Source organism: Suricata suricatta, chromosome 1 (genome assembly GCF_006229205.1).
Source record: "Suricata suricatta isolate VVHF042 chromosome 1, meerkat_22Aug2017_6uvM2_HiC, whole genome shotgun sequence".
In the NCBI taxonomy this organism is placed as follows: Eukaryota; Metazoa; Chordata; class Mammalia; order Carnivora; family Herpestidae; genus Suricata; species Suricata suricatta.
Window position 1 is genome coordinate 128160566 of NC_043700.1, and position 25317 is coordinate 128185882.

At 44.6% G+C, this 25317-nt stretch overlaps 2 protein-coding genes and 1 long non-coding RNA gene across 10 annotated transcripts in view; 2 read left to right on the forward strand and 1 right to left on the reverse strand.

Moving 5' to 3' along the window:
- WDFY3 (WD repeat and FYVE domain containing 3) overlaps positions 1-19492 on the forward strand; it is a 251559-nt gene extending 232067 nt beyond the window's left edge. For all 3 annotated transcript variants that reach the window (XM_029943745.1, XM_029943751.1, XM_029943756.1), the window contains 10 exons: positions 62-209; positions 1380-1534; positions 2362-2520; positions 5145-5324; positions 9066-9248; positions 10366-10462; positions 12899-13222; positions 13779-13890; positions 14279-14476; positions 16145-19492. In XM_029943745.1, coding sequence (XP_029799605.1) covers positions 62-209; positions 1380-1534; positions 2362-2520; positions 5145-5324; positions 9066-9248; positions 10366-10462; positions 12899-13222; positions 13779-13890; positions 14279-14476; positions 16145-16268 — 1680 coding nt within the window. In that variant the 3' untranslated portion in view covers positions 16269-19492. The remainder of the gene's footprint in view (positions 1-61; positions 210-1379; positions 1535-2361; positions 2521-5144; positions 5325-9065; positions 9249-10365; positions 10463-12898; positions 13223-13778; positions 13891-14278; positions 14477-16144) is intronic.
- A 110-nt stretch (positions 19493-19602) lies between these two features.
- The window catches only part of CDS1 (CDP-diacylglycerol synthase 1), an 86313-nt gene continuing 80598 nt past the window's right edge, over positions 19603-25317 (reverse strand). The window contains exons 14-15 of the mRNA XM_029943760.1: positions 20775-20919; positions 19603-19811 (exon numbers count right to left, since the gene is read on the reverse strand). Of these exons, the coding sequence (XP_029799620.1) occupies positions 19660-19811; positions 20775-20919 (297 nt within the window). The 3' untranslated portion in view covers positions 19603-19659. The remainder of the gene's footprint in view (positions 19812-20774; positions 20920-25317) is intronic.
- LOC115295669 overlaps positions 19897-25317 on the forward strand; it is a 53346-nt gene continuing 47925 nt past the window's right edge. For 2 of the 6 annotated variants that reach the window (XR_003910524.1, XR_003910523.1), the window contains exons 1-5: positions 19897-20638; positions 20753-20897; positions 21260-21344; positions 22116-22228; positions 23322-23845. This is a non-coding gene — a long non-coding RNA (uncharacterized LOC115295669). The remainder of the gene's footprint in view (positions 20639-20752; positions 20898-21259; positions 21345-22115; positions 22229-23321; positions 23846-25317) is intronic. The other 4 variants (XR_003910515.1, XR_003910517.1, XR_003910521.1 and 1 more) reach the window with 3 other exon arrangements.

The window sequence follows — 25317 nt, forward strand, 5'->3', positions numbered from 1 at the left end:
AAATTAGGGCTCAGTAAACGTTCGCTTACATTGTAAGGTGTGTTGTCTTCTTTCCTACCAGTTATTTAAAAAACCTCACCCACCAAAGCGAGTGAGGAGCCGACTTAATGGAGAAACCACAGGCCCCTCTGTCCCACCGGGATCCACAAGTGACAAGATCTTTTTCCATCACCTAGACAACTTGAGGCCTTCTCTAACGCCTGTAAAAGGTAAGGTGACAGGAATTCATGATTCTGATTCTGGAGAAATCCTAGTTTATCAATAACAAGTGTGCTTTTCAACAGTAGTATCATTTGTAATAAGTGCTACAGTTTTGTGATAAATCACCAAATGCTTGTTAGATTTTCTCCTTTTCCTGTCATTTTGTTTTGGTTTGGGTTTTTTGACCTATTGGGTTTTTTATCAAGGAGAATCAAACAGGGCACCTGAGTGGCTCAGTTGTTTGAACATCCAGCTCTTGTTTCCTGCTGGGGTCATGATCCCATGGTTCATGAGATCGAGCCCTGCTTTGGGCTCCATGCTGAGCTCAGCTCTCTCCTTCTCTCTCTAAAAATAAAAAAAAAAAAAAAGAAAGAAAGAAACAGGTTTCTCTGTCCTACTAAGATAGTGAAAACTCCTAATATACCAAATCTTGGAGGTCAACTTTATTGTCATAGATGCAGGAAAACTTCAGTAATCCTCATTTATATGCATTCTGCCAGTTTAGAAATTGCAGCAAAAAGACTACATTTTTAATATGCCAGCTAAAAGTATCTGTCTTTTAGCTAATGTTGTTAGGAGGTATCTAAAAGTACTTTTTCAAGTGGGTTTTTTCCCCTTAGAATGAAAGAATGTTTTTGCAAAGTCTTGAGGTTGTCACTGTTCCACAAATCCAAAAAATGGAGCATCCGTTTCTGGTTAGTTAGGCTACGAGCTCTGTGCCATTTTGGCTCATTACACAGACTGCCCAGTGCCAACGGCACTGACCACCAGTGACGGTCCTAGAGCACTAGTGTGCTCAGTGGGGTTCCAGTGCAGGGCAGGGAGCGGGCCTCTTGGGGGACAGGAAGTCTAAGGCTGGATATCACTTGGGAGGTGCTGAAGGCCAAGTTTGATTGGAGGTCTGTGTATGGCATTCTGGAGAGCATCCCATGTTGCTCTGTGCAGAAGACAGGCTGACTGCTAGGAGCCAAACCCAAGAGTATCAGGAGAGGGGAAGGCTGGAAGTCCCAGTTGACAGGCCACCCAGCCAAGCTCCACCTCTCAGGTCATTTTGTCCTAATGTAGGTGTCAGGATGCTTGCTTTGTGTGAATATTTGAGATAATGATCCCCTATATATGGGATCACGAGGTTCATTTTCCTTGTCCCCATTCTAATCTGTTGATTTGTTTTTTTATAGAACTTAAAGAGCCTGTGGGACAAATAGTGTGTACAGATAAAGGCATTCTTGCAGTAGAACAGAATAAGGTTCTTATCCCACCAACCTGGAACAAAACTTTCGCTTGGGGCTATGCAGACCTCAGCTGCAGGCTGGGAACCTATGAGTCAGACAAGGTTTGCATTGTTTCTTGCTCATTTAATCTTGCACTTTTGTGGTTTGGATATCCTGCTTGAAAAGGGTGGGAAGAGCCAAGGCCAAGGGCTATTCAGCTGTTCTTCCAGAGCCTAGAGGAAGGGAGAGCTTTGCTGCATCAGATCAGGATAAAGGAGCCCGAGGACAAGGTATGTTTCCTGTAGAACAAGCCTCCTTTGAAAAGTGGTGTCCCAGGCTCTAGCAGTTCCCCTCCCACTCAAAGAATTCCTCCAGGAAGTCCTAGCCAGCCAGCTATTCACCAACTGAAAGAGCCTCTTTTTGGTGTCACCATTGGGCCCACTCACCACTTCTGTTCTCTTAAATGGCTGATGGGAACCCTCACCCCATCAGCAGCAGCTGCTGTGTCCCATGGTATCAGCACCCCGTGCACGCCCCCTGGACTCAGGAGGGATCTAGTTTGCGCAAGTCTGTGTGTTACACTGTGACACCATTCTGTTTAGTTAACATTCTCATTAAATAGCAGCACTCATAATTTCCACTTACTGAATACGGCAAACACCTCTCTACCAGATTATCCCATCATTTCACTGGACTGGACTAACTGGAGACACCTACCATCAGCAAAGGCCTTTTTAGTATGGTTTCTAACAGCAGCTGCAGTCAGGAGACTGTTCAGGGTAGAGCCTCAGGGGAAGTGTTGCTAGACCGAATCCAGCCCAGAATGTACTCAGGCATTTGCCCTTGAAGCACCCACGTTGGGGTTCTTCTTCACTCAGTATGATCCTTGTGATTCAGAAGTCTGTGGTACTTGATGGCCTGTGTGTCTCACGTCTGTTTTATTTTACAGGTAGTGACTGTTTACGAATGTCTGTCTGAGTGGGGCCAGATCCTCTGTGCGATCTGCCCCAACCCCAAGTTGGTCATCACAGGCGGCACGAGCACGGTGGTGTGTGTCTGGGAGATGGGCACCTCGAAAGAAAAGGCCAAGACCCTCACGCTCAAACAGGTAACGGGGTAAATGGAAGATGGACATGTTCCCTCACAGCTGCCTGCACTCTAAGGGAAACTACCAAGCTTCCTTAATTCAGGGTGCTTCAGATATAATGGACAAAACCAAAACAATACATGTTCCTTTGTTAGAAATGGGTCCTAAAAAAAAAAGGAAATGAAATCTGAAGATACTATTTCTAGAAATGATCTAAGCTGGTCCTTTTTTAAAATCTGAAGCAAGCTGCTTTAGGTAATTAATTTTTTAGTACATTTAAGTAATACAGTTGAGCCTTGAACAACATGGGTTTGAAGCACCCTAACCCACATAAATACAGACTTTTTTTTTTATTATAAATTTTTTTTAATGTTTTATTTATTTTTGATACAGAGAGAGACAGAGCATGAGAGGGGGAGGGGCAGAGAGAGAAGGAGACACAGAACCGGAAGCAGGCTCCAGGCTCCAAGCTAGCTGTCAGCACAGAGCCCGATGCGGGGCTTGAACCCACAAACGTGAGATCTGACCTGAGCCAAAGTTGGAGGCTTAACCGACTGAGCCACCCAGGCGCCCCCAGACTTTTTTTGATAAACCCAATACAGTGCTCTAAATGTAATTTCTTTTCCTTACGATTTTCTTTTTTTTAATGTTTCTTTATTTTGAGAGAGAAGCGCTTTTTTAATGTTTATTTTGTGCATGTGCAAGCAGGGGAGGGGCAGAGAGGGAGAGCGAGAATCCCTAGCAGGCTCTGCGCTCAGTGTGGAGCTCCATCTCACAAGCCCGAAGTCACAGCCTGAGCCGGAACCAAGAGCCAGACGCTCAACCAGCTGAGCCACCCAGACACCCTTTCTTATGATTTTCTTCATGAAGTTTTCTTTTCTTTTGCTTCCCTTATTGTAAGAATACAATACATATAACATACAAAATATCTGTTAATCAAATGTTTATGTTACCAGTGAGGCTTCCAGTCAATAGGAGGCTGTTAGTAATTAAGTTTTAGGGGAGCCAGGAGTTATACACAGATTTTTGACTGTGTCACAAGTCAGCACCCCAAATTCCCATGTTGTTCAGAGTCAACTGTATGTATGTAAATTGGATTTTTCCAAACCAAATTAAATTTGCTCTTGATTCATATTAGTTTTCTTTCTGGGCGATTTCATTCAGCTGAACCAGTAACTCTTTGATTCTTTTATTCTTCTCTTGCCTCATTTATCATCTGATTACTTATTATGTACTGGCTCTCATTTTCTTAAAACCAGAAACCTTCTGTAGTTAAGCCACCATCTTTTAATATTTGATTTGTTAATGAATTTGTCATAAAGTTTTTTAATACAGTATACATCTAAGTGTATTTTAGGATACAAATTTGAAAAGGCACTGTGACAATAATATCTATCCTTTATTGAGCATCTATTATGCTCAGACCATTGTTCTGGGTGTTTAAAAATGTAGAACCCTAATCCCCACAATTCTACAAGGTAGTTTATAAGCCCTTGTTTACATCTGAAAATACCACTGCTTGATGAGATTAAGTCACAAGCTGTAGTCACATTTAGAGGTAAAGCCAGGATGTGAATTCAGTTCTGCGTGACTCCAAAGCTGTTTTAAAGACCGACCTGAAAAAAAAATTTAAAAAAAAAAAAAAAAGCCTGACCTGGGCAGGGGTGTCTGATGTACCCGTGGGAAGAACGGAACCCCTTGTACTTACACCATCAGTCCTGTACATAGGCCAGAAACTTCATTGGTTGCCAGTTCTGAAGTTAGGCTACATAAAAAAATATATATACTGTCAGCATGAGCAAATGCAAGGTTGACTGTAGTCTGCTGATCCAAACTCTCTTACCGTATTTCCAGTTTAGAAAATAGGCTCAGAAGCTCATGTACCACCAGCCAGTTATCCCTCAGGAGACACTTCTTATATAAAACAGCCTTCTGGGATCTCAGAATTCAGAAGAGATTCATGTATGACAAAAAATTTTAAAGCAACTCATTATTTAAATAATAAATTCTCAGGAACTCTTGTCAGTAATCTGAATCTTTTTCTCTGAAATACTCGTTCTCCCACATTGCCATTTCCCTGGGTCCTGTTTCTCTTCATATTCTAACAAAAGACAGAAGTTCTTACTCTAGTCTAAAGATGGATCTGTTGGGCACAGATGTCTCCAGGTCAGTAACAGGAGTTCAGCAGACTCATCAGAACCACGTTTCCACCTTTATTTTTCCATGTACCATAGCCACGCAGTCCTCACCATTTGTGCAGTTTGTAAGAAGCCATCCATAAAAGAATCAACACAGAGTCTAAATTCAGTACTTTGGGGGCCATTACTGATACATCTCCATGTAGAAATGATACAAAGAAACCCAAACTGGATTGCAGCTGCCATTCTCCCTCCCTTCTAAACAACTAGCCCAGGGCCAGGAAACAAGCGATGTAAAAATGGAAGTTAGAGCCTCCAGAGCCCTCCAGACCTCTCTCCTCCTTGTGGGATGAGGCGAAGCTGGTTGCCACAGGAGAAGGAAGGCTGTCCAGACCCCACTGCTCCCGGCGCTTGCTCCTGTCATTCGTAGTGCACCCAGGACCTCTGGAGCGCCCACGGAGTACAGTCACTGTGATCAGCCTGGCTTTCTTCTGTTCTCCTTTGTAGGCCTTACTTGGCCACACTGATACGGTCACCTGTGCCACAGCGTCGTTAGCCTATCACATCGTCGTCAGCGGGTCCCGTGACCGGACCTGCATCATCTGGGATCTGAACAAACTGTCGTTTCTGACCCAGCTCCGAGGCCATCGAGCTCCAGTGTCTGCTCTTTGTATCAATGAATTAACAGTAAGTGGTCGATGGCCTACTTGGTTTATGGGTAGGAAAGTCAGTATGTGTGGCTAATGTAAACAAAAAATGACTGTTTTCTAACTTGATAGGCACTCATCTTATAAATGCTCCTACACTTTCCTTGACTTACGCACAAAAGTGACTGGATATTAATGTTTGTAACTCAGGTAATTTTGTTTTAAAATCCATCCACTGCTACATACTCTGAAGAGCAAGATTTGGTTCAAGACATTCTAGAATAGGCTTTTTTTAAAAGCAAAGTATTTGTAGGATTTGTTAAGAACATTGCAGTTGCATCCAAATTGTTTTTACAAAATACATTCAAATTCTTTATTATGTAAAATGAAAAAGGTAACATTTGGGTAATCTGACAAGAGCAGAATTGTTACAGAATTACTTTCAAAGTTGTCACAAAGGTATAAAGGATATTATCTCTTCTCAGAAATCAATATATATAAATGAGTCAGCATAAAATAAATGCACCAGCCTCCGAGTCCCCTGCGGGGACCGTGCCCTCCTGAGGTGGGGTGAGGGGAGGAGAGCCCTGCCAAGACATGTAGAGAAGCAGAGGAAGCTAAGAGTAGGTGTACAAAGCCTGAGGTCCGCTGTGTCTGAGGGACAAGTGACCACATTCGTATGTTGGTGATGCAGATTATCTGGAGCTCCCCAGCCTTACCACTTCTTTGCTTCATATACTCGGTCCCTCCCTTACCCTTAGCACCACCTTGAGGTCATCCTGTGACACCACACAGCCACATCAGACCCACACAGACAGCTTTCCTTTTGAGGAATGCTACATCTTTCATTTCCACCAGAAGATACTAAGTAGTATGCTTTTCATCAGATACCTTGTAGTCAAAGACAAAGGAGAAGAAGGAAATTCGGTTGTAGTGAATGGCACACAGAGTATCTGATAACAGTAAGAACAATCAGACTTGGCATGAGTGGGAGTATATACAGGGGTAAAAGGTCTGTTTTGGGTATATTTGAAAGGTGTATGGTGTTTTTATTTTTTTTTAATGTTTGTTTATTTTTGAGAGAGAACTTGAGCAGGGGAGGGGCAGAAAGAGAGGTGGACAGAATTCAAAGCAGGTTCCAGGCTCTGAGCTGTCAGCACAGAGCCTGACCTGGAGCTTGAACCCACGAGCTGTGAGATCATGACCTCACCCAAAGTCAGACACTTCACTGACTGAGCCACCCAGGCGCCCCTATTTTTTTTAACATTTATTTAAAGTGAGGACGAGCCACAGAGAGGAGCAGAGAGAGAGGGAGCAAGAGAATCCCAAGCAGGCTTCATGCTGTGAGCACAGAGCCCAACTCGGGGCTCTACCACAAACCATGAAATTATGACCTGAACTGAAATCGAGAATCAGGCACTAAACCAGATGAGCCGCCGAGCCTCCCTAAAGGTGTAAGGTGTTTTTAGATAGCACATCATGTTGGTTCTACAAATATTTGTACCTGAGAGCTTTACAAAAAAGCCTGTGCAACAGAATGGCTCTGATCTGGCATCGTTGCTCTAAGTGGAATGTCCTATTTGAGAGTCATGCATAGACTCAGATATGACCTGACAGCTTTAAGGAACTAAGGTTGACTTTATGGAACATGGAGGCATAAAGCCTCGTAGAAATGTTGGCTGGGTACCTTGCTCACAGAGTTCCAAGCAGCCTCCCCAGGTGAGTAAAGAAGGTCACTTCCTGGCAGGTGCAGGGACCTCAGCATATGTTGGGAACCTCGGGAAGAGGAGTTTGCCCAATCCTACAGGTATTGCAGGCCTGTCTGATGGAAAGTGTTTGGCTTGGCTTCTGGCCCAAAGTGGCTACTAAAAGTTCAACCTGGAGATTCCTTATAAAAGGACCCAGCAAAGCAAGCCTTATGAAATCCTCATGAACAATCCTTATTCTTGCTGAGCTTATGTAAATAATCAGGCCAAGGTTGTTAAGACTGAATTCGTTCCACAAAGGCATTGGTCTCAATCTGGCTATCTAAAAATGTAAGTCAATGCTTAATTTTGAGGATTTTGTTTTGGAGTTGTTCTTAAATACTGAGAATTTTATTTATAGTCCGTTGTTACTCAAGCAAGTATATACCCAATGGATTGCAGTAGTTGCTACAAACACCACAGATGTGTTTGATTTTTTCTTTTTACAGTGCTTGTGTTAACCTCTTAGTAATACATAAAAAGATTTCTATTTCTCTTCTGTTTTTGAAGCCAGTATCAAGTCTGCTTTACTTCAGTCTGAAGTAATTCATTCTGGGCGTAAGCGACCATGCAGCTGCCTTTTAGCTCCTTTCCTTATGCTCAGCCCTCATAGCCACAGGGTTTGCTCTACTGCTGTCTAATTGAGGCACCCTGTAGCACGAGAAGAGAGCCTTGCCTAGTGCAGAATGGAGCAGCGGCCTCTGGTCACTTGCAGAGACTGAGGCCATTAATTAAAGCGCAGCTGCTGATGCTCATTGTCAGAGGTGGTTCAGTCAGGGGCAGACACAGCAGTGCTTCGCTAAGTATCCCTTTTCTTTGGGTTTTGCTTCTGCCATCTTGGTAGAAGGAGAGCAGGAGGAGGAAAAGGACAGTAGCAAGACCAGCATGGAGAGTGGTTTGGGAAGGCCCCAGCCCTCCTCATTGTGCCACCCTTGGCTCCCCCTTCCCTTCTTTTCATGAGTCGATGCTGCTGCTCAGCTACCAGCTTCCCCCTGCTTTGGATGACCTACTTCCTATTTCTGTAGGGCCTCATGAGCATGCTGGCTGTACTGAAATTCACCAGGTCATTTCTAAAGTCAGTGCCTAGCATCGTGACATCCAAGCTGGCCTAGGGATAAGAGAGGCAGCATGGTGTGGTGTATAATGGGGGCCAGAAAAGGCAGGATTCAAATCTTTATCCTGTGACATTAGGCAAGTACATTGTTTAAGCTCTGTACACCTGACTTTGATCCCTTCTGCAGCAGGGCTGGTAAGAGCTAACTCACAGGTTGTGGAAAGGCTGCAGTGGAATATCCTCTATACTAACTGACACACAGTAGGTGCTTCAGGAAGTATCATTAATTCCTTTAACAATAGTGGGTTATATTCTCACTAGATTGGGTGGAGCCCAGCTGGTACAGTTTAAGGGGAAAGGTCATTTGTTTCTGCCTTCGGAACCTACAAAAACCTGAGTTAACAGCTTGGGGAGTCTACGGTTTATTCACTTTGCCAAGAAGCGACCTATTTTCCAATTATCTTCTTTTTTTCCCCTCATCTCTTTCCCCTTAATGAATACAAATGATAAAATAGGACGTTACAGTGTTACCAGCCTTTCATCTTTATTGAAGAGTGAGAGAGACACTTCTATCTGGTGACTGGACTCATTTTGTAAAATTAAGTGGAGGTGGGTTCCCGCCTCCCAGTGAAAGGTGTACGCAGATTTTGTGAAGGATAGAAGGCAGAAGAGTAGCATGTCACCTGCTTAGGCTACAGGCAGCTCTCCGGGGAGTGAGCCAGGACTCCCCAGTGCGCTGGGGCATGAGCTGAGAGCAGGGAAGGGCCCTTACTTTTGTCTCCAGCCCTTAAACCATGACTTCTTGAAGAGGCTGCTCTGATCGGGGTGTGTTTTTAGGTCAACAAGCACAGAAATTCTCCAGTCACTAGGTGAAAAACTACAAAGTTTTTTGAGAGCTAGGCCAAAGATTCATTTTGCTTCTGGACCCAGAATATGATGTAAAGGGAACAAAGAGAGTGAAGAGGCTGTTCTGCCTTCTCAGGGGGACATCGTGTCCTGCGCCGGCACGTATATCCACGTGTGGAGCATCAACGGGAACCCAATCGTGAGCGTGAACACGTTCACGGGCAGGAGCCAGCAGATTGTCTGCTGCTGCGTGTCGGAGATGAACGAGTGGGACACGCAGAACGTCATAGTAACGGGACACTCGGATGGCGTGGTCCGGGTAAGTCCTCTGTGAGGAGACACACTCGGTACTTGCTGCCCTGGTTCTCCCGAAGCCTGCGAAGCTGTCCACGGCCGGAAGACCCTGAACGGGTTGTCGTACCGTTGAGCAGATTGTCGCTCAGACTCCAGCCTCAGCGCTGTGTTCTCCACCATGGGGACCGTCAGCGACTTGGCCCCTTTCCTTCCCACTGAGTCAACCTGTTAGTGCTCCTGTTAGCCCCCTGGATGGACGTCTTGACCCAAGGCCTGTCACCGTGGATCGCTAAGCGTGTAAATTGCAGAAGTATTGGCTTTTCAGCCCCTCAGAGGGCTTCTTAGGGAAAACAGGAACAGTTTCTTCTCTACAGAGAATCACGGGGCTGGAAAGTGCTTTCAGAGGACCCCATCGTCAAATCCCGCTCTAGATTTCTAGATGATTTTGCCTGAATCCTACTTTATCCTTTCCTTAGTTTTCTTTGTATTGGGCTTCTGCAGACGGAATCCACGGAGTATTTGCCTTTACGGTCTTTTCAGATCCTTGGGTTTTTCTCAGGAGGTTTTCTCATGTGCCTGTTTTCTTTAATTGCGCTCTTTGTGAAAGCACATAGCAGCTGATTGCTGCCCAGTGGTCATAGTCACAGGCTTAGCGAAACCAAGGCTCTCAGTCCCCACCGCACCACGCCCTGCGCCTCAGACAGCGGACACACCCCGACGTTTGCTGCCTCCCGAGCAGTGTTTCAGATGACTGCATCCCTGAGGCCTTAGGGAAAAGCTCCGTGGCCAAATACGTTCGGGGATCCTGCTTAGGGCATGCCTTCTTGGGGATCAGGAGCATATATTAGTGTGTGTGCAAGGCTGAGATTTTTGTAGGAAATGAAATGTGCTTATTTGAACCATATTTTTCCAACTTACTTGACCACAGTCCTCTTCCCTTTACTGTGAAACACCCATTAATGTCTCACGGAACCCAGTTCTAGAAACACCGTGTGTACACAGTCCTCTCCCACATTTTTCAAGATACAGGGAAATTTAATTACACAAAATAATTACACACAATAAGAGCTCATCTTCATCCAGTAACATGTAAATTGTTTCCTTAAGCTGCTTAACTTTTTTATTCTCATACTTAAATTCAGTTTTGGAGAATGGAATTTTTGCAAGTTCCTGAAACGCCAGCTCCTGAGCCTGTCGAAGTCCTAGAAATGCAGGAAGACTGTCCAGAAGCACAAATAGGTATTCAGTACTTTCTAATTATTCCATAGTTTTCATGTTTTTTTAAGTCCCTACGGATAAACCTACATGGAACAGGAGTCAGAGGCTGGCCGGGTGTTGCTGCCAAAAGCACAGCTGCCCCCTAGCGTGTGAGGCCGCAGGGCAGGCCTGCGAGCCGTCCTCCCGTTCGCCGGGCAGTACTTGGTGTGCTGGCGTCCGTGGTTGGCTTCCTCGTCCCATAGTAAATACGGTGCTAGCCTCCCCGAGTACCCTAAGCATGGGCCGTCAGCTCTGAAAATACAAAACAGATCCGGGGGGCATAGTGCTGGACAAGTCAGATGGCCCTCAGTCCCAGACCTGTTCTACCTACTGCCCGTCAGGTCCCATGTGGATGACAGAGGGGCATTGTGTTGGTAAAGGGTTCACGGAGGCAGACCAGAATCTCCACTCTTGGCCTGCTGAAGTAAGGCTTTTATTCATACTGAAGCCTGACGAGCTGTACTGTTAGTAACTGTTATTTGTGAAACACTTGAAAATTTTCCAGAGGAAAATAGAGATGATTACTACACAGGATGTCGGAAACAGTGCCATAAACCCAGGCTGGGATCTGCTTAGGGTTACCTCTCCAGAGCAGTTACCCACCTTTGATTTAGAACAATTGGTTCAAAAGACATCCTGGAAAGGAGCAGGGTTTTAACTTTGACCTTCAGATTGTCTCTCCATGATTAAGTTTTGTATGCTTAGAGATCAGCGTGAGTTTGATGATATGAAGGAGTTACAAAGGGGAAAGTCTTATCAGAAAGGCATAAATCACTGCTCTTTGTAAGCCAGAAATAGTTTCTCCTTTCAGTGCCAGAAAACACATGATCCAGTGGGGAGGGCAATAATGATTGTATTACCTTAAAGCATGTAACGTTCTACATAGTCCATTGCAGCTCTTCTGGGTGTTTTGGGGACATAAAAATTCAGTTCAGTCCAGTAAGTATTTGGGGTTACCGGTTGCATGTAGACACTGGATTAAACCATCCAAGGAGAAGTGGGTCCTTTCCTTTAACAAAGGTTTTACGGGAGTGACAGCAGAAAATGAGATGAAGAAGTGAGGTAGAAAAGGAGGCCACATTCAGGAAGGAGAGGTACTTCTGTGTCTTCTTTGTTCTTATAGATTCATACTGTGGACAGAGTTTGATAGCATGGCAGAGGGAAGAGCTGCCCACAGGGAGGGGCTGACTTGCAACAATGTGGGAGTGGCAGGGCATGAGGGCAGTTGTCTGGGCAAAAGGGAAGGCAAGCCCATGTTGCACTAGAAGTCAAAGTTGTTTCGAAGAATGCCTGTCCATGAAGACCTTAAAGCTCATGATTACAAGTCATTGAGATGAAAAACAGATTACCCAAATTAGACAACTAGACTTAGACTAGTGTAAGTACAAGGGAGGCAAACTGTCTTGCTAAAAAAGAAATATCTATAGTGGGCTGGTGTTACACATTTGTTCTTGCTCTCCTTTTTTGTAATTCTGTGTTTTTATTTCTTACAAATTTTCCCTCCAGCAGACTCTTTTGCAAGACAGTAGGGAGTTGAGGAAATACATACCTGGAAAGAAGGAAAAACCACACAAAATCCTGGATTAAAGCTTTCATCAATAATTGATTCATCTAGGTTTTCATTTACACTGACTTCTGTGTGGAAGGAACTGTGCTTGGGGCCCCTTCCTGCAAGCTGGCCACTGTCTTGTAGGATAATTATCCAAAAATAATAGTCTGGGGTAAGGGTTCAAACGCAGGAGGCATACAGCTGTTCAGGGAGTCACAGGTAACATTGGGAAGCCCTGAGATTGGAAAAAGGGGTCTCACAGGGCCGGGCAGGTGCGGCATTAGCCATGGGGAGGAGCAGGGCTGCGTGGAGAGCAGAGTCGGCGCCGTCCTGCTGAACCACGCTGGAGAGTGTGCGGCCAGCATTGAGAAAGTCACAGGGTCAGGGTTTGGCCCGATTGGTAAAGAATGGATGTCAAGCTAAGGATTTTGGCCAAACCATTCTTTGAACTCAGAAATTCTACATTTTTTTTTTCTCTATGTAATCTAGCTGAAAATTCTGGCAATTATTTTCTTTTATTATTTACTTTTTTTTTCTTTGAAAGAGAGAGACAGCAGGGGAGGGGCAGCAGAGGGAGAGAGAAAGAGACAGAGAAAGACAGAATATCCCAAGCAGGCTCCCTGGCATGGGGCTTGATCTCAATGATCATGAGATCACAACTTGAGCCAAGATCAGGAGACAGATGCTTAACAACTGAGCCACACAGGTGCCCCTGCTTTTATTGTTACACTTACCTTAAAATACCATGTGTACTGTGTCTTAACTGGTAGAGGAAAACTACTAATGGGACAAAGCTGGGTCTGACCACAGTGTGTGTGTGTGTGTGTGTGTGTGTGTGTGTTTTCTAATTCTCCTGATGTGTTCCCCAGGGCAGGAAGCCCAGGATGAGGACAGCAGCGATTCAGAAGCGGAGGAGCACAGCACCAGCCAGGACCCCAAGGAGACGCCCAGCCAGCCTGGCAGCACCAGTCACCGGCCCCGGACCGCCTCCTGCCGTGCAACGGCCGTCTGGTGCACGGACAGCGGCTCCGACGACTCCAGGCGCTGGTCTGACCAGCTCAGTCTGGATGAGAAGGACGGCTTCATATTTGTGAACTATTCGGAGAACCAGGCCAGAGTCCATCTGCAGGGTCCCCTTAACCACCCCCACCCCAATCCCATTGAAGTGCGGAATTACAGCAGATTGAAGCCCGGTAACTTAAAGTCTGGTGTCTGTTTCTTGCTCCTGTGGGTGGTGGGCATGCTGGTGCAGGGAGGCAGTGGACTCCGGCTGTCCCTGTGCCCTGTGTTTGTGACTTCAGCAACCCATAGAGACAGCCTCTTAAATTTTTTACATGAAATGGACTTTGAGACTCTATCCCACAATGGTGTTTACTGTGTGTTGGGCGTTTCTTAAAGAAGACCACCTCACACCAAAAATTTAATTCGTTCACAAATCAGGAAAGCTTTTGAAAACGGGCAAGTTACTAATTACAGATAAATAAAACTGTACTTACGGGTAGCTCTGCCTTTTAGAGAGGTAAGGTCCTCCATTGGAGAAATTGGGTCTTCTTGCATTTAAGATTTGCCTATCTCTGCATTTATCTTTTCGAATGAGATGTTCTCTGACCTGGCCCATCATCAGTGTTAAGCTACATTGCTTTGCCTTCAAGTTGAGGCAGCAGCCACTGGGACCTGGGAAAGCGTCTGGGACTGTATGTTGTCACACCCTAACTTCCGTGTGTCATGCCTTGTCCTCGTGAACTCCAGGGTACCGGTGGGAACGGCAGCTGGTGTTCAGGAGTAAGCTGACTATGCACACGGCCTTTGATCGGAAGGACAACGCACACCCGGCAGAGATCACCGCCCTGGGCGTCTCCAAGTAAGCACCAGACCCTGGCAGCCCCTCCTCCCCGCTGAGCCATTGGCTCAGCTCAGACCCACACTCCAGACCAGTCTCTGGGGGAAACCGATTTCATTTGCAGTATCAGATGTTACTCAGATGAACCAGAAGAAGAAACTTGCCCATGTGTGGATTTTTAAATCTTTGTTCTTTGAAGTTAGAGCAAGTTTGCTCCAGAGAATTGAGATGAAAGTGCAAATTCGGGGCTCAGTTCTGTTTTTGTTTGTTCACGCATGCAGCCCCCACCCCAGCACACACATCCACGGAAAACTGGAGAACATCAAGAGTGACAGAAAGAGCCCTCAGCCGCGTGGCTGTGCTGAGGCCTTCCCTGAGGTGACCCCGTGCCCTGTCATGTCTCCTGCAGGGATCACAGCAGGATCCTGGTTGGCGACAGTCGAGGCCGAGTGTTCAGCTGGTCCGTGAGTGACCAGCCAGGCCGTTCTGCTGCTGACCACTGGGTGAAGGATGAAGGAGGGGACAGCTGTTCGGGCTGCTCCGTGCGCTTCTCTCTCACTGAACGGCGGCACCATTGCAGGAACTGCGGCCAGCTCTTCTGCCAGAAGTAAGATGAGATGGTCATTCTACCCTGCTCGGAGCTCCTCATTTGCTCCAGGGTCCCTTCCCCACAGTGTTGTCGGCCTAAACCAGCCTTCACTTTCTCTTTGTTTTGTATCACATTCGTGAGCTATTTCTGTCATGTTGAAAAATAGGCAGGGGCACCTGGTGGCTCAGTCCGTGGAGCATCTGACTCTTGGTCTCAGCTCAGGTCATGATCTCACGGTTTGTGAGTTCGAGCCTCACGTCAGGCTCTGCACTGACAGTGTGGAGCCTGCTTGGGATTCTCTCCTCCCCACCCCTCCTCTGCTCATGCTCTCTTTCTCTCAAACACTTGAAAAATATGGAAATAATCGTTACAAATACCCAGTCCCCCATGAATCAGAATGAAAGGTGCTAGTGTTCCGTCATATTTGCATGTAAAACATTATAGATGTTCACTCCTACCAATTACACCTCTTTTCCATGTCTTACACTTTGAGCGCATGTTGTCTCCATAAACAATACTATATTATTGTTCTGTGTGATTTCAGTTTTACATAAATACAGGAGGTACTGTCTGTACCTCCTGTAACTTCCTTTTCTTACTCAACATTGTTTTTAAAATCCACCCATGTAAATAACTATTCTGATACTTTTATTTTATCTGCTTCTCTTCCGATGGGCCCTTACGGGAAGTTTTCATTTTGCCCATACTCCAAGCAGTGCTTGCAACCTGTGCAAGGCCCTTCTCGGTGCGCTGCCGCCGTCCGCAGAGGAGGTGCCTCAGGGCAGAACTGACAGGGCGAACCCCACTTGTGAGCTGAACTGGGTGCTGGCGCATCTCGGTACTGTCCAGAGCGGCAGTGCCGGGTCATGCCACCTCCCTCCCGGCAGGACATGCAGGCTCCCCTCGGTCCTGTCCGTGCCCCCTGTTGCCACGTGTTCCCCCTCCTGCAAGCCTGGTGCCAGCAGTGCATGGTCGTTGCCTCTTGCTTCGCCACTGAGGTTGCACCTCTTCTCATCTGCTTCCAGGCTGTTGGTGTTTCCTCCTGGGTAATGTGCCATTTTCCTTTCAGGGTTGCTTGTCTTCTTCCCGCCCCCTACTTGAGTTCATATATGTTCTGGGCTCTAATTCTTTGTCTTTCATGCATCTTGCAGATACCTTCTGCCAGTCTCTGGTGTACATTTTCACTTTATGTTTTTTCTGTCACAGAAGGGGTTTTTTTGTTGTTGTTTTTTTTTAACGTTTATTTATTTTTGAGAGAGAGAGCATGAGTAGGTAAGGGTCAGAGAGAGAGGGAGACACAGAATCTGAAGCAGGCTCCAGGCTCTAAGCTGTCAGCACAGAACCCGATGCAGGGCTTGAACCCATGAACCGTGAGATCATGACCTGAGCCGAAGCCAGACGCTTAACTGACTGAGCCACCCAGGTGCCCCAAATCTTAACTTTAAAAACAGGAAGTCTGACCAGTCGAGTATATAGCTTTTCTTGGTTTGGTGTTAAGCTTTCTTCATAGATGGAAACAAATAACATGGCGGGTTGTCTTGGCCCTGGGTCAGCCACCCGACAGAAGCCGGTAGGTCTGGGGCATTATAGCGCAAGCTTTCTGTTCGATTGCTAAGCCTGTATTTCTCAGTGCAGTGATCAACCACAGAGAGGACCTGTAACTACTTGATTTTGCCTTTGCCTTAGGTGCAGTCGGTTTCAGTCAGAAATCAAACGCTTGAAAATCTCATCCCCGGTGCGCGTGTGTCAGAACTGTTACTACAATTTACAGCATGAGAGGGGTTCAGAGGATGGGCCTCGGAATTGTTGAAGATTCGCCAAGCCGATTGCAGAGCACGGTCCGTAGACCACCTGCCCGATTCCCGGCACGGCTCACAGCTCGGAAGGCATCGCAACAGTCCCGTTTACGCCTCTCTTCGTGCCACGTGTTTGAAGCGTTGAATTCAAAGGGATCAGGGAACAGGCAGGTGTAGAGTGCGGTGACGGGGCGGACAGTGTTCGGGTGAACAGCGCGAGGAGAACAGAAGGCGGTTCCTCAGAGCGACTCTTCCAGTATCCGGTTCTCCCTGTTACCAGTAGCTGTCTCCAAGAGAAAATCCTCACTTATTAACTGTCTTTTCTTGCGTCTCATTTTTATAGATTTACTCATCCTTATTTGGAAAAACCACCACCAAAAAAAAAAAAAAAAACAAAAAAAAAAGGCTTTTAGAAAATGGTTGTAAATCTGACTTCTTTGCAAGTAACTGTATATTGTAAATAGGTATAAAGGCCTTTTTTTTTTTTTCTAAATAAGGACTTAACTCTCTGTAACATGAGACTTCAAACTAAACCACTAACTCGGTGAACTACTTATGGTTTGTCTGACATCTCTCACAAATTAATTATAAATATGTTTTTTAAATCCTCAAAGACATTATCTGTGGTCTTTTTTCCCCTCCTTTCAAACCCAGCCTGTGTGCCCAATGTCCTTTCTTTCAAGTTGCCCACAGTATCTCCACTTAAACTAGGCTAGGAACCAAAATAACGTGGACCTTCTCTAGGAAAACGGGGGGAGGATGAGTCCTGCCGTGAGGTAGCCTGGGAATCGCCGGGCGCCCAGCCCCGCGCCACCTCAGTGTTGTTCCGGCGTCCTAAGGCCCCTCGTTCACTTCTGTCCGGACTGCTCTGTGGCCGTAGCCTAACTTCTTAGCATTGCACAGCGGCCGGAGGTCACGTGATTGATGCAGTGCAGGAAACAGCCCTGCCTCAACTAATGGAAATATATTTGCATGTAACCCAAATTAGCTTCTCTTGCATAAAACATAATAAGTATGTGTCTTTGGTGACACTAATGTTCTACTATAGCTTATTTTCAAAAAAGGGTAAAACATGAAAAAAGTGTACAGAATTAACATATAAACCTTGTTGTAAAACTGGATCATGTCAGAACTGCTTATAATTAACCTTTACCATTTAATGCCATCTACCTGAAAACCGTGAGATTTATACTGTATCAATGTCTATTTTTTTGTTTTTGCTATGAATATAATTACAGTATTTTAATATTTAGTTATTTAATTTGTTCTACTAGTTGGATACAGAACACACACATCCAGGGAGACTAAAGCTGGTCGGGGCTAGGAGAGAAGTTTAGTTTACAGAAAACAAGGCTTTGGTGGTGGGATTTTTTTAAAATGTGTGTTATGTACATATATATATGTGTATATATATAAAACAAATGAAACAACTAATCTAGATTTTAACATTTTCAGATATTTAGTGATAATATTATGAACAATTCTAAAAGCCCTGTGATTTGAAAAAAGTAGAATTATTTATGACCCAAGCAAGGAAGGACAGGCCTTCTCACACTCATGGAGGTATCATGCAAAGGACAGTGGCTCTGGCTTTCCCAACTTTTCATCTTTAGGCCCTGGTGACAGGCACACTTATGCACTAAAATGCACATATATGCACATGCATTCAAAAATAGGCATTGGTACAACAGTAATCTTGTACCACATGGGCTGAAACCAGCTTAAGAACAAACTTGTTCTTCCTGATAACTAGGTCTCCAAGAGAAAATATAAAGGCTGCTTTAGTGCCTTATGCTTACTAAATTTAAACCTTTATTTACCTAGGTTTGAGCCTACAGTCTATTTATGATTACATATCAAAATCGATTAATACACTTCCATTTCTAAAAGTTCAAATACACTTGTTAATAAAAGGATTATCGGCATTAATACTTTCACTTGAAGAAGAGTGGTGGTGTTTTCCTTCCTGTCCTCCTCCCCTCCCCTCACCCCTCCCTGCCCGCCATCTTACTTCGATTCTAATAAGCAATGCTGGATGTTCAGCAGTGGCAGGAACTGTGCCATCACGTAGCCGTGGGCTTCGCCCCTGTCCGGCCCGATAGATGAGTTGTAGCAGTGTTATTCTACACTTTTTAAAAGAAGCGTCCTCCTCGTGTCTATGAACCATGTTTACCCCAAACCCAATGGCGGAGGTGTTCTTTAAAGACTTGAATATATGAATGTGTGTATGTAGTTACTTAAAGGTTATTCCTCTGTGTAAAATGGAGTTATATGGGATGAACACTTTTAAACTTTCCGACACAACTTCCATAACTTAGAAGGTGGAAACCAAACCGCTCATGATAGTATTTCCTCTGGCAGCTGGTGCTGTGGGCAACTGTTTTATTCAGTGAGGTTTCTTTTCTTTTTGCTTTCTAATGCGGACATCACACACCACTCACACATGCAAGTCCACTCACGTACATCAACTAATCGTTTTTCCGGATGTCTCTCTGTGTTCCATGTAAATCTGTTTGCTGACACATGTACTCACATTTGCTCAGCATGTACATCCACCTTTGTGTGGTCTGTGTTCCTTCTCTGAGAGTACCTCACAGGGCCCCTGCCTGATGGTCGTAGCTCATTCGTTCATTTATCCACCCACCCATGTACTCTCCCGTGTGTGTATAGTGTGCAACTGTAACGTCCTGCTTCTGAAGAGGAAAATAGCTGCCCATAGCAGTCATCCGTCTGGATAATAGCAGAACACTCTAGATAAGTTATTTTGCACTTTCTTATGTATAAAGTTGGTAGAAACTTATTTTTGCTTTGTATCATTTAAATACATTTTGTTTTGGTAAATGAACTGTGTATAAACTATTTATGCCGTTAAAACTGTTTTTAGAAAGTATTTTTAATTTCAGCAAGTTGGGTTACTTGTTGCATGACTATTAACACAGCTGACTTTTTGTGTCAGTGCAATGTATATTTTTTTGTCCTGTTATTAACTTGTAAGCCCTAGTAATGGCCAATTATTTGTACAGCAACAGAAGTAAATTGAAGACACTGGCTAAGACTGGATTGATTGTGGACGTTTGTACTATACTGCAGAATCCAATATCTGTTCTTTGGTGGTTATGTAAAAGGCCTGAAGATTTACTATCTAGTGTGCAATCTGTGATAACTGAATGTTCATTGTATATCTGTCTCTGATGCAAAAAGGTAGAGTAACACAATTACAATACATGATTAAATGCAATAGTCCAGGTACTTTTTTTTTCATTTCAAATAAATACCTACTATTTACCACCCAAAGAAAAAAAGTTGTTTTTAAGCCAGTTTATTCAGAGAAGGAAAAAAAAAAAAACAGAAGGCAAATAATTCCGTCAACTTTGTATAGTTCTTTTCTAGTCGTGAACATATCTTTCAGAAGCTCCTGCTTACAGAAATGTTTGCTGTGAGGGTCTGGTTCAAGCTCTGGTTTGATCCGTCCTTAAATGCTTTCTGCATTGAGCTTCCCAGTCGTGCTGGCTCCCTGGGGCTGATGAGTGTGTGTGGACGGCCAGAGGGAGAGGCAACTGTTTTTAGAAAGTATTTTTAATTTCAGCAAGTTGGGTTACTTGTTGCATGACTATTAACACAGCTGACTTCAGGAGGAGAGGCGGTGCTAACTTGACACAAGGACAGAGTCTGCATCGGGTGGTTTTGGCTCTTTTTTACTGAGCTTTATTCTCTCTCCATCACATTATAAAAAGTAAGCAACAGTAAATCATCTGTCTCCTCCCCCTACCACATTCATATCAGGAATATTTGGTATCCTGCCCTTTTTCTGGAAGTGCAGCATCTACTGTCATTAGCTAGTCTTTACATTTCGGTCTTCAAGAGTGAAGGACTCACAAATCCATTCTTACGGTTACTGGCTTATTTAGGTTTAAGACTGCCTTCCCAGTAAAGAAGAGTATAGAGAACACTTTTTCCATGTATGTAGGCTGCCTTAGCAACTTTATGTTTCCTCTTTCTGAAGATAGTAACAAAATCCCAGGTCAACTAAAGCTTAAACAGTGTCCCAGACCTGAGGATGTAGTGCTTATTACAAATGCCACCTCAGTGTGACTCCCTTTAGAGGCAAAGATCTAGGAAGGCCAAGAACCTCGGAGACCTCGAACAGCCATTTAGAGAAAACCTGGTGGTTCTCATTTTCTTTCATGCAGTACTCCCAGTTCTAGTGACCTCACAAAGTGGGCGGTGCTGAAATTCTCCGGGGTTTTAGGGACAAACCTATTGATGATCACTCAGTCCCGCTTCTGCCATTTGCCTCTCATCTTGGGTAAAAGTATGTCTGCACCCCTCACGTTAGCCCATGCGGAGCATCAGAGAGGAAGCAGGCCAACAGAACTGGTCTAGGGTTAGCTTTAGTCTTTTTTCCCTATCACTGTTCTCATCCCCTCTTCCCTCCCCCCCCACCCCCGCCCTGTCGCAAAGGTCGTTTTTATTTATTGTTCCTTTTGACTTTTGCTAGAAATGGCACCAAGCCAACCTACCACACTGAGAGCCAGCCTGGTGTTTTGGAGAGCCCTGAAATAGGCGGTGAGAGACGGAGGCAGCAGTGGTTCCCCAGCCTGTGACCTTGAGAAGCCCTTGTTGAAGCGTCCTCAGTGCATCAGGTTTTCCTGTGTCCATGGCTGCCTGTGAAGAGGGAGGGGTTAAGATAGCGCTTCCTCAACTTGATGGTTTTAGGACCTTTTGAGCCTCAAAAACGATCAGGGACCCTAATGTTTCTGTTTATGTGGCTTGCATGTATCGATAGTATTATATTAGAAATCAAAACTGAGATTTTAAAAATATATGTATGAATTCATTTAAAAGTAATAAAAGTAATAAAATGATAAGTAATAAAATATGATAAAACCATTATATTTCTATGGAGGGGGAAACCCTTCTAAACTGAAAAAAAAAAGCATTTTATAGAAGAGTAGAAGTGTTTTACAATGATCAAATCTCTTTGATGTCTGGCTTACTTAAACAGGTGGATTCTCATATCTGCTTCTACATTCAATCTTGTGATACTTCAGTTTGGTTGAAGCATATGAAGAAAATTCAGCCTCACACAGGTATGTGGTTGGAAAAGGGGGATATTTTAATAGCCTCTCCAGATTATTGATGTTTTTTGTTTGTTTTTTTTTTAAAGATAATAGTTCATTTCTTAAAGCTTGATGACTCTGTAGCATCTGGAACTACATCAGTGAGCTTTTGATACTCTGTTACCTTAAAGGCCATTGGTCCATCTGGCATTGTGACTCCATCTTTTATCCATGCCTAACCGATAGCATGCGCTGGTCATCTAGAAAATACTGGCTCACTGATGTAATAGTGAGTTACATCACTACTGCTACTGCAGTGTGTGTAGACCTTCTGAGTGTTTGACATATTTCACTACAAAATACCATATATTTTAAAAATCATGTATAATATCAAAGTATCATGAGCAGTCTCTAAGGAAATTCTAAGTCGAACTCCCAGTGATGGATCCAAGTTTTCTGAAGTAGAACTTTTGCTTAAAACCTAAACTTTGTTCATTGGCAGTAAATCGTTTGCTGTTTCCTTTGAAGCAGCAGGGCCACTTGGTTCACTTCAAGAACATCTCTGCCCGAGAACCACAATTTGTCAGTTCTTTTAAGTAAACATGGTGAGCGGTGCGAAAAGCATCTGGTCCAACTCCCAGCCCGATCCACACGGTGCTTTCCTTCCAGGCCAGCGCTGCACTCAGGATGGCGCGCCTCATGGGCGTCACACAACTTAAATTTCAAGGTTTAATAAAAGTAGCACTTTTTACTGCCTCTCCAAAGACATTCTTAAGTGAAATGGGTACTTTCTTTTTGTAGCACGTGCTTGAGATAAGAATGTCATGACTCCTATCAGCAGCGTGGTGGCCCTGGCTTGATTCGTGCTTAGATTGCAGCAGTTTAACTCACCATTGCTTCTGTACCTCAGTTAAGTACAAGTATCAGTGCATATAATGTTTTAGTGTTATTATGAAAATAACCTTCATCTTGCAGACCCCACAAAAGGGGCTCAGGACTCCCAGGGCTCTGTGAACCAGGAGTATTGGTCCAAGGTGAAGATGTGTGAGGATGCTCCCCAAATTGCAAATCACATTTAGGAACAATGTTCCTAATCGTAAGCCTGGGTCTTCCAACTGGGCGCTCCCCCTGAAAGCTGCCAAGTCCGAGACCAGGCCCTGCCACACAGGACCCACTGTTGGCAGCCACACCACCTATCCAAAGACCCTTTCCATGGCTCAACACAACACCGCCCCAAGAGTGCATCTCTGAAGTCTTCTAGTGTCTTTAGTCAATTATTTTAGTCAAGACCTTCAAATTTTGATCAAGTAAAAAAAAAAACTGTAAATAGTAATATTTTCATGTTAGGTACACTTCTACCTAGCACAATACACTGGTAAGGAGCAGGGCAGCAGGAAGCTAGTCCGGGGGCTCGGTTCCCATTCCACCACTTGCAGTGAATTTGGACTCTCTCTCAGCATTTGAGTTTCCTCACATATCAATTTTGTAGGATGATACCTGCCCACAGAGAATTGCTTTAAGGATTAAATCAGGTAACATACATACAGGCCGTGTAGTGCCTGACCTGTATGTTCCTGATACATTGTGTTCATGTGGAAATGTGAACATAAAAGGAATGCGCTGAAACATCTCTAAAAGCCGAAATCAGGCCGCCAGCAGGTTGTTCATCTTCAGTTAAATGAACAGGCAGAATGCTAGGGGTGGGAAGAGGTCCTAGAAATCAGCAGCCCAAACCCCCATTTAACCCAAGAGGAAAGGAATTCAGAGAGGTGTTTACTGGTCTCAAAGCTGTGCTGGTGTTCAGTTTCATGCTCAACCTAAGTTCTGGGCTCCCAGGCCAATTCTCTTTACAAACCATTCCCAGTTTGCATTTTTTTTTTTTTGAGGGGTGGGGGTGGTGACTGCAGTGAAAATGTACTTAGGATTTTTTCCCCCTATTATCCATGCATAATCATGCCATACTTTATTGAGAAAATAAAACACTAGAAATTCAACCTTGGCTTTCAGCTGTCGCACATCCTGCTCTACCAGGGAAAGATGGAAGCTGCACCCCAGAGCAGAGGACAGTTATTTCAAGGCAAACAACGTGCTTGTTGACTAACTTGCCCAGAAGCACAACTCCAAATTCCAAACAAAAGCCATGCCCTAAATGCTATTTCTCCTCATAAAAGGAAGCCACTCCTTTGCAACCACATTAGAGAGAAATAAACGCTGGAACCAAGGCCAACCTGAGGAGTCTTCGGTATAAAGCTGAGGATCAGTCTTTGCTCCGCAGGCTGATTCTGCACAAAAGGAAGGAGCAGACCTACCAGAGCAATGTTATCGCGCATGCGCCTGGCTCAAACGTGGACCCATCCACGTAGGTGTATTTTGCCTTCTCCAAAGGTGCCCTTTCTGTTTTGCTGATACTCTGCTACTGGGCCTTGAGGATGATACAAAAATGACATGACTACCCTCTTCAAGGACTTTCTAGTCCTAAACAAGAGGCTTGCCTTCGTGGAGGTGTCTGTAACTCTGTTTCCAGCAATTCGGTAAGAATGACACTTGCCACATGTTTTCTTAGCTCTGCAATCTTCACTATCATACTGTTCTGTAATTCTATCATCTCATCCTTGATACTGCTAGTTCTATAGAATACAAAGCCTGACTGGAAAATTCTCTTCTGCTGGGATTATTTTCCCTCCAGACTAGGTTTCGGTCATCTGCAAATGTTTTCTGCCTGATTTTGTTCCATAGAGGTGTTAACACCACTGATACTCGTTTTTTAATGTTTATTTTTGAGAGAGCGAGAGCCAGGGAGGGACAGAGAGAGAAGGAGACACAGAATCGGAAGCAGCCTCCAGGCTATGAACTGTCAGCACAGAGCCTGATGCAGGCCTCAATCTCAGGTTTTGGGGTTTGGGACCCATGTTGGGTATAGAGATTAAAATATAAAAAAATAAACTGTACAACTCAATGGGTTTCAGTATGTTTGCAGAGTTGTGCAACTATCACCACAATCTGATTTTGTCATATTTTATCACCCCTAAATTTATCACCTCATACCATTAGTGGTCACTTCCCACCCTCCCTGTCCCCAGCCCCCACCCCCAGCAATCTACTTCCTGTCTACAGATTTGCCTAGTCTGGACATTGTGTATCATGCAGCCATGCAGTATGTGGTCTTTAGTGACTGTCTTGTTTAACGTATGTTTGAGATTCATCCGCACCGTAGCCCATATCAGAACTTCGTTCCTTTTTATTGCCGAGTAGTTTAGTCCATTTACCACTTGATGGACATTTACCACTTACCACTCTCCATTTACCACTTGATGGACATTTGTGCTGTTTCCACTTTTTCACTATTTGTGAAGTGCACTGCTATAAACATTTGTGGTTTTGAGTGGATGCGCATCTGATTTCTCTTACAACTGCTGAATCCTATGGCATCTCTATGTTTAACATTTGGAAGAACTGCCAAACTTTTTCCAAAATTGTTGCACCATTTTACATTCCCACCAGCAGCGTATCTGATCGGTTTTCACTCTCAGGGAACGGCACCAACCAACCTGTACTCCCCCTTCTTGTCACATCCAGGCCCTGATTAGAATGTCTCTTTGATTTAGACACAGGTCACTTTCCAATATACCTTCCGAGAAGGTATCTGGCAAGAAAGTAGGTGGCAAGCAGTCTGCGAATGCACCAGTCTCGGCTCCTGCCTGAGTCTGTTTTCCGGTCGCCTCTCCTTCTCATTCCCTCCCAGCCTCACTCCCTCCCGGGTCTCCAGCCAGGTGAGGGCCGTTCCTGTGTAGACCGCGATCACAGCACCTTCCACAGTGTCTCCCCAGGTAACCTGTACATTCTTCTCAGGGTGGAGGGTATATCTGAAGCCTCTCATTTAGTACTTCTAGGAAGGTCTTTAGGCACTGGTTTTATTTTTATTTTTTCTAAAGTTTATTTATTTTCAGAAAGCAAGAGAACATATCTGCCTGAGTGGGGGAGGGAGAGACAATCCCAAGCAGGC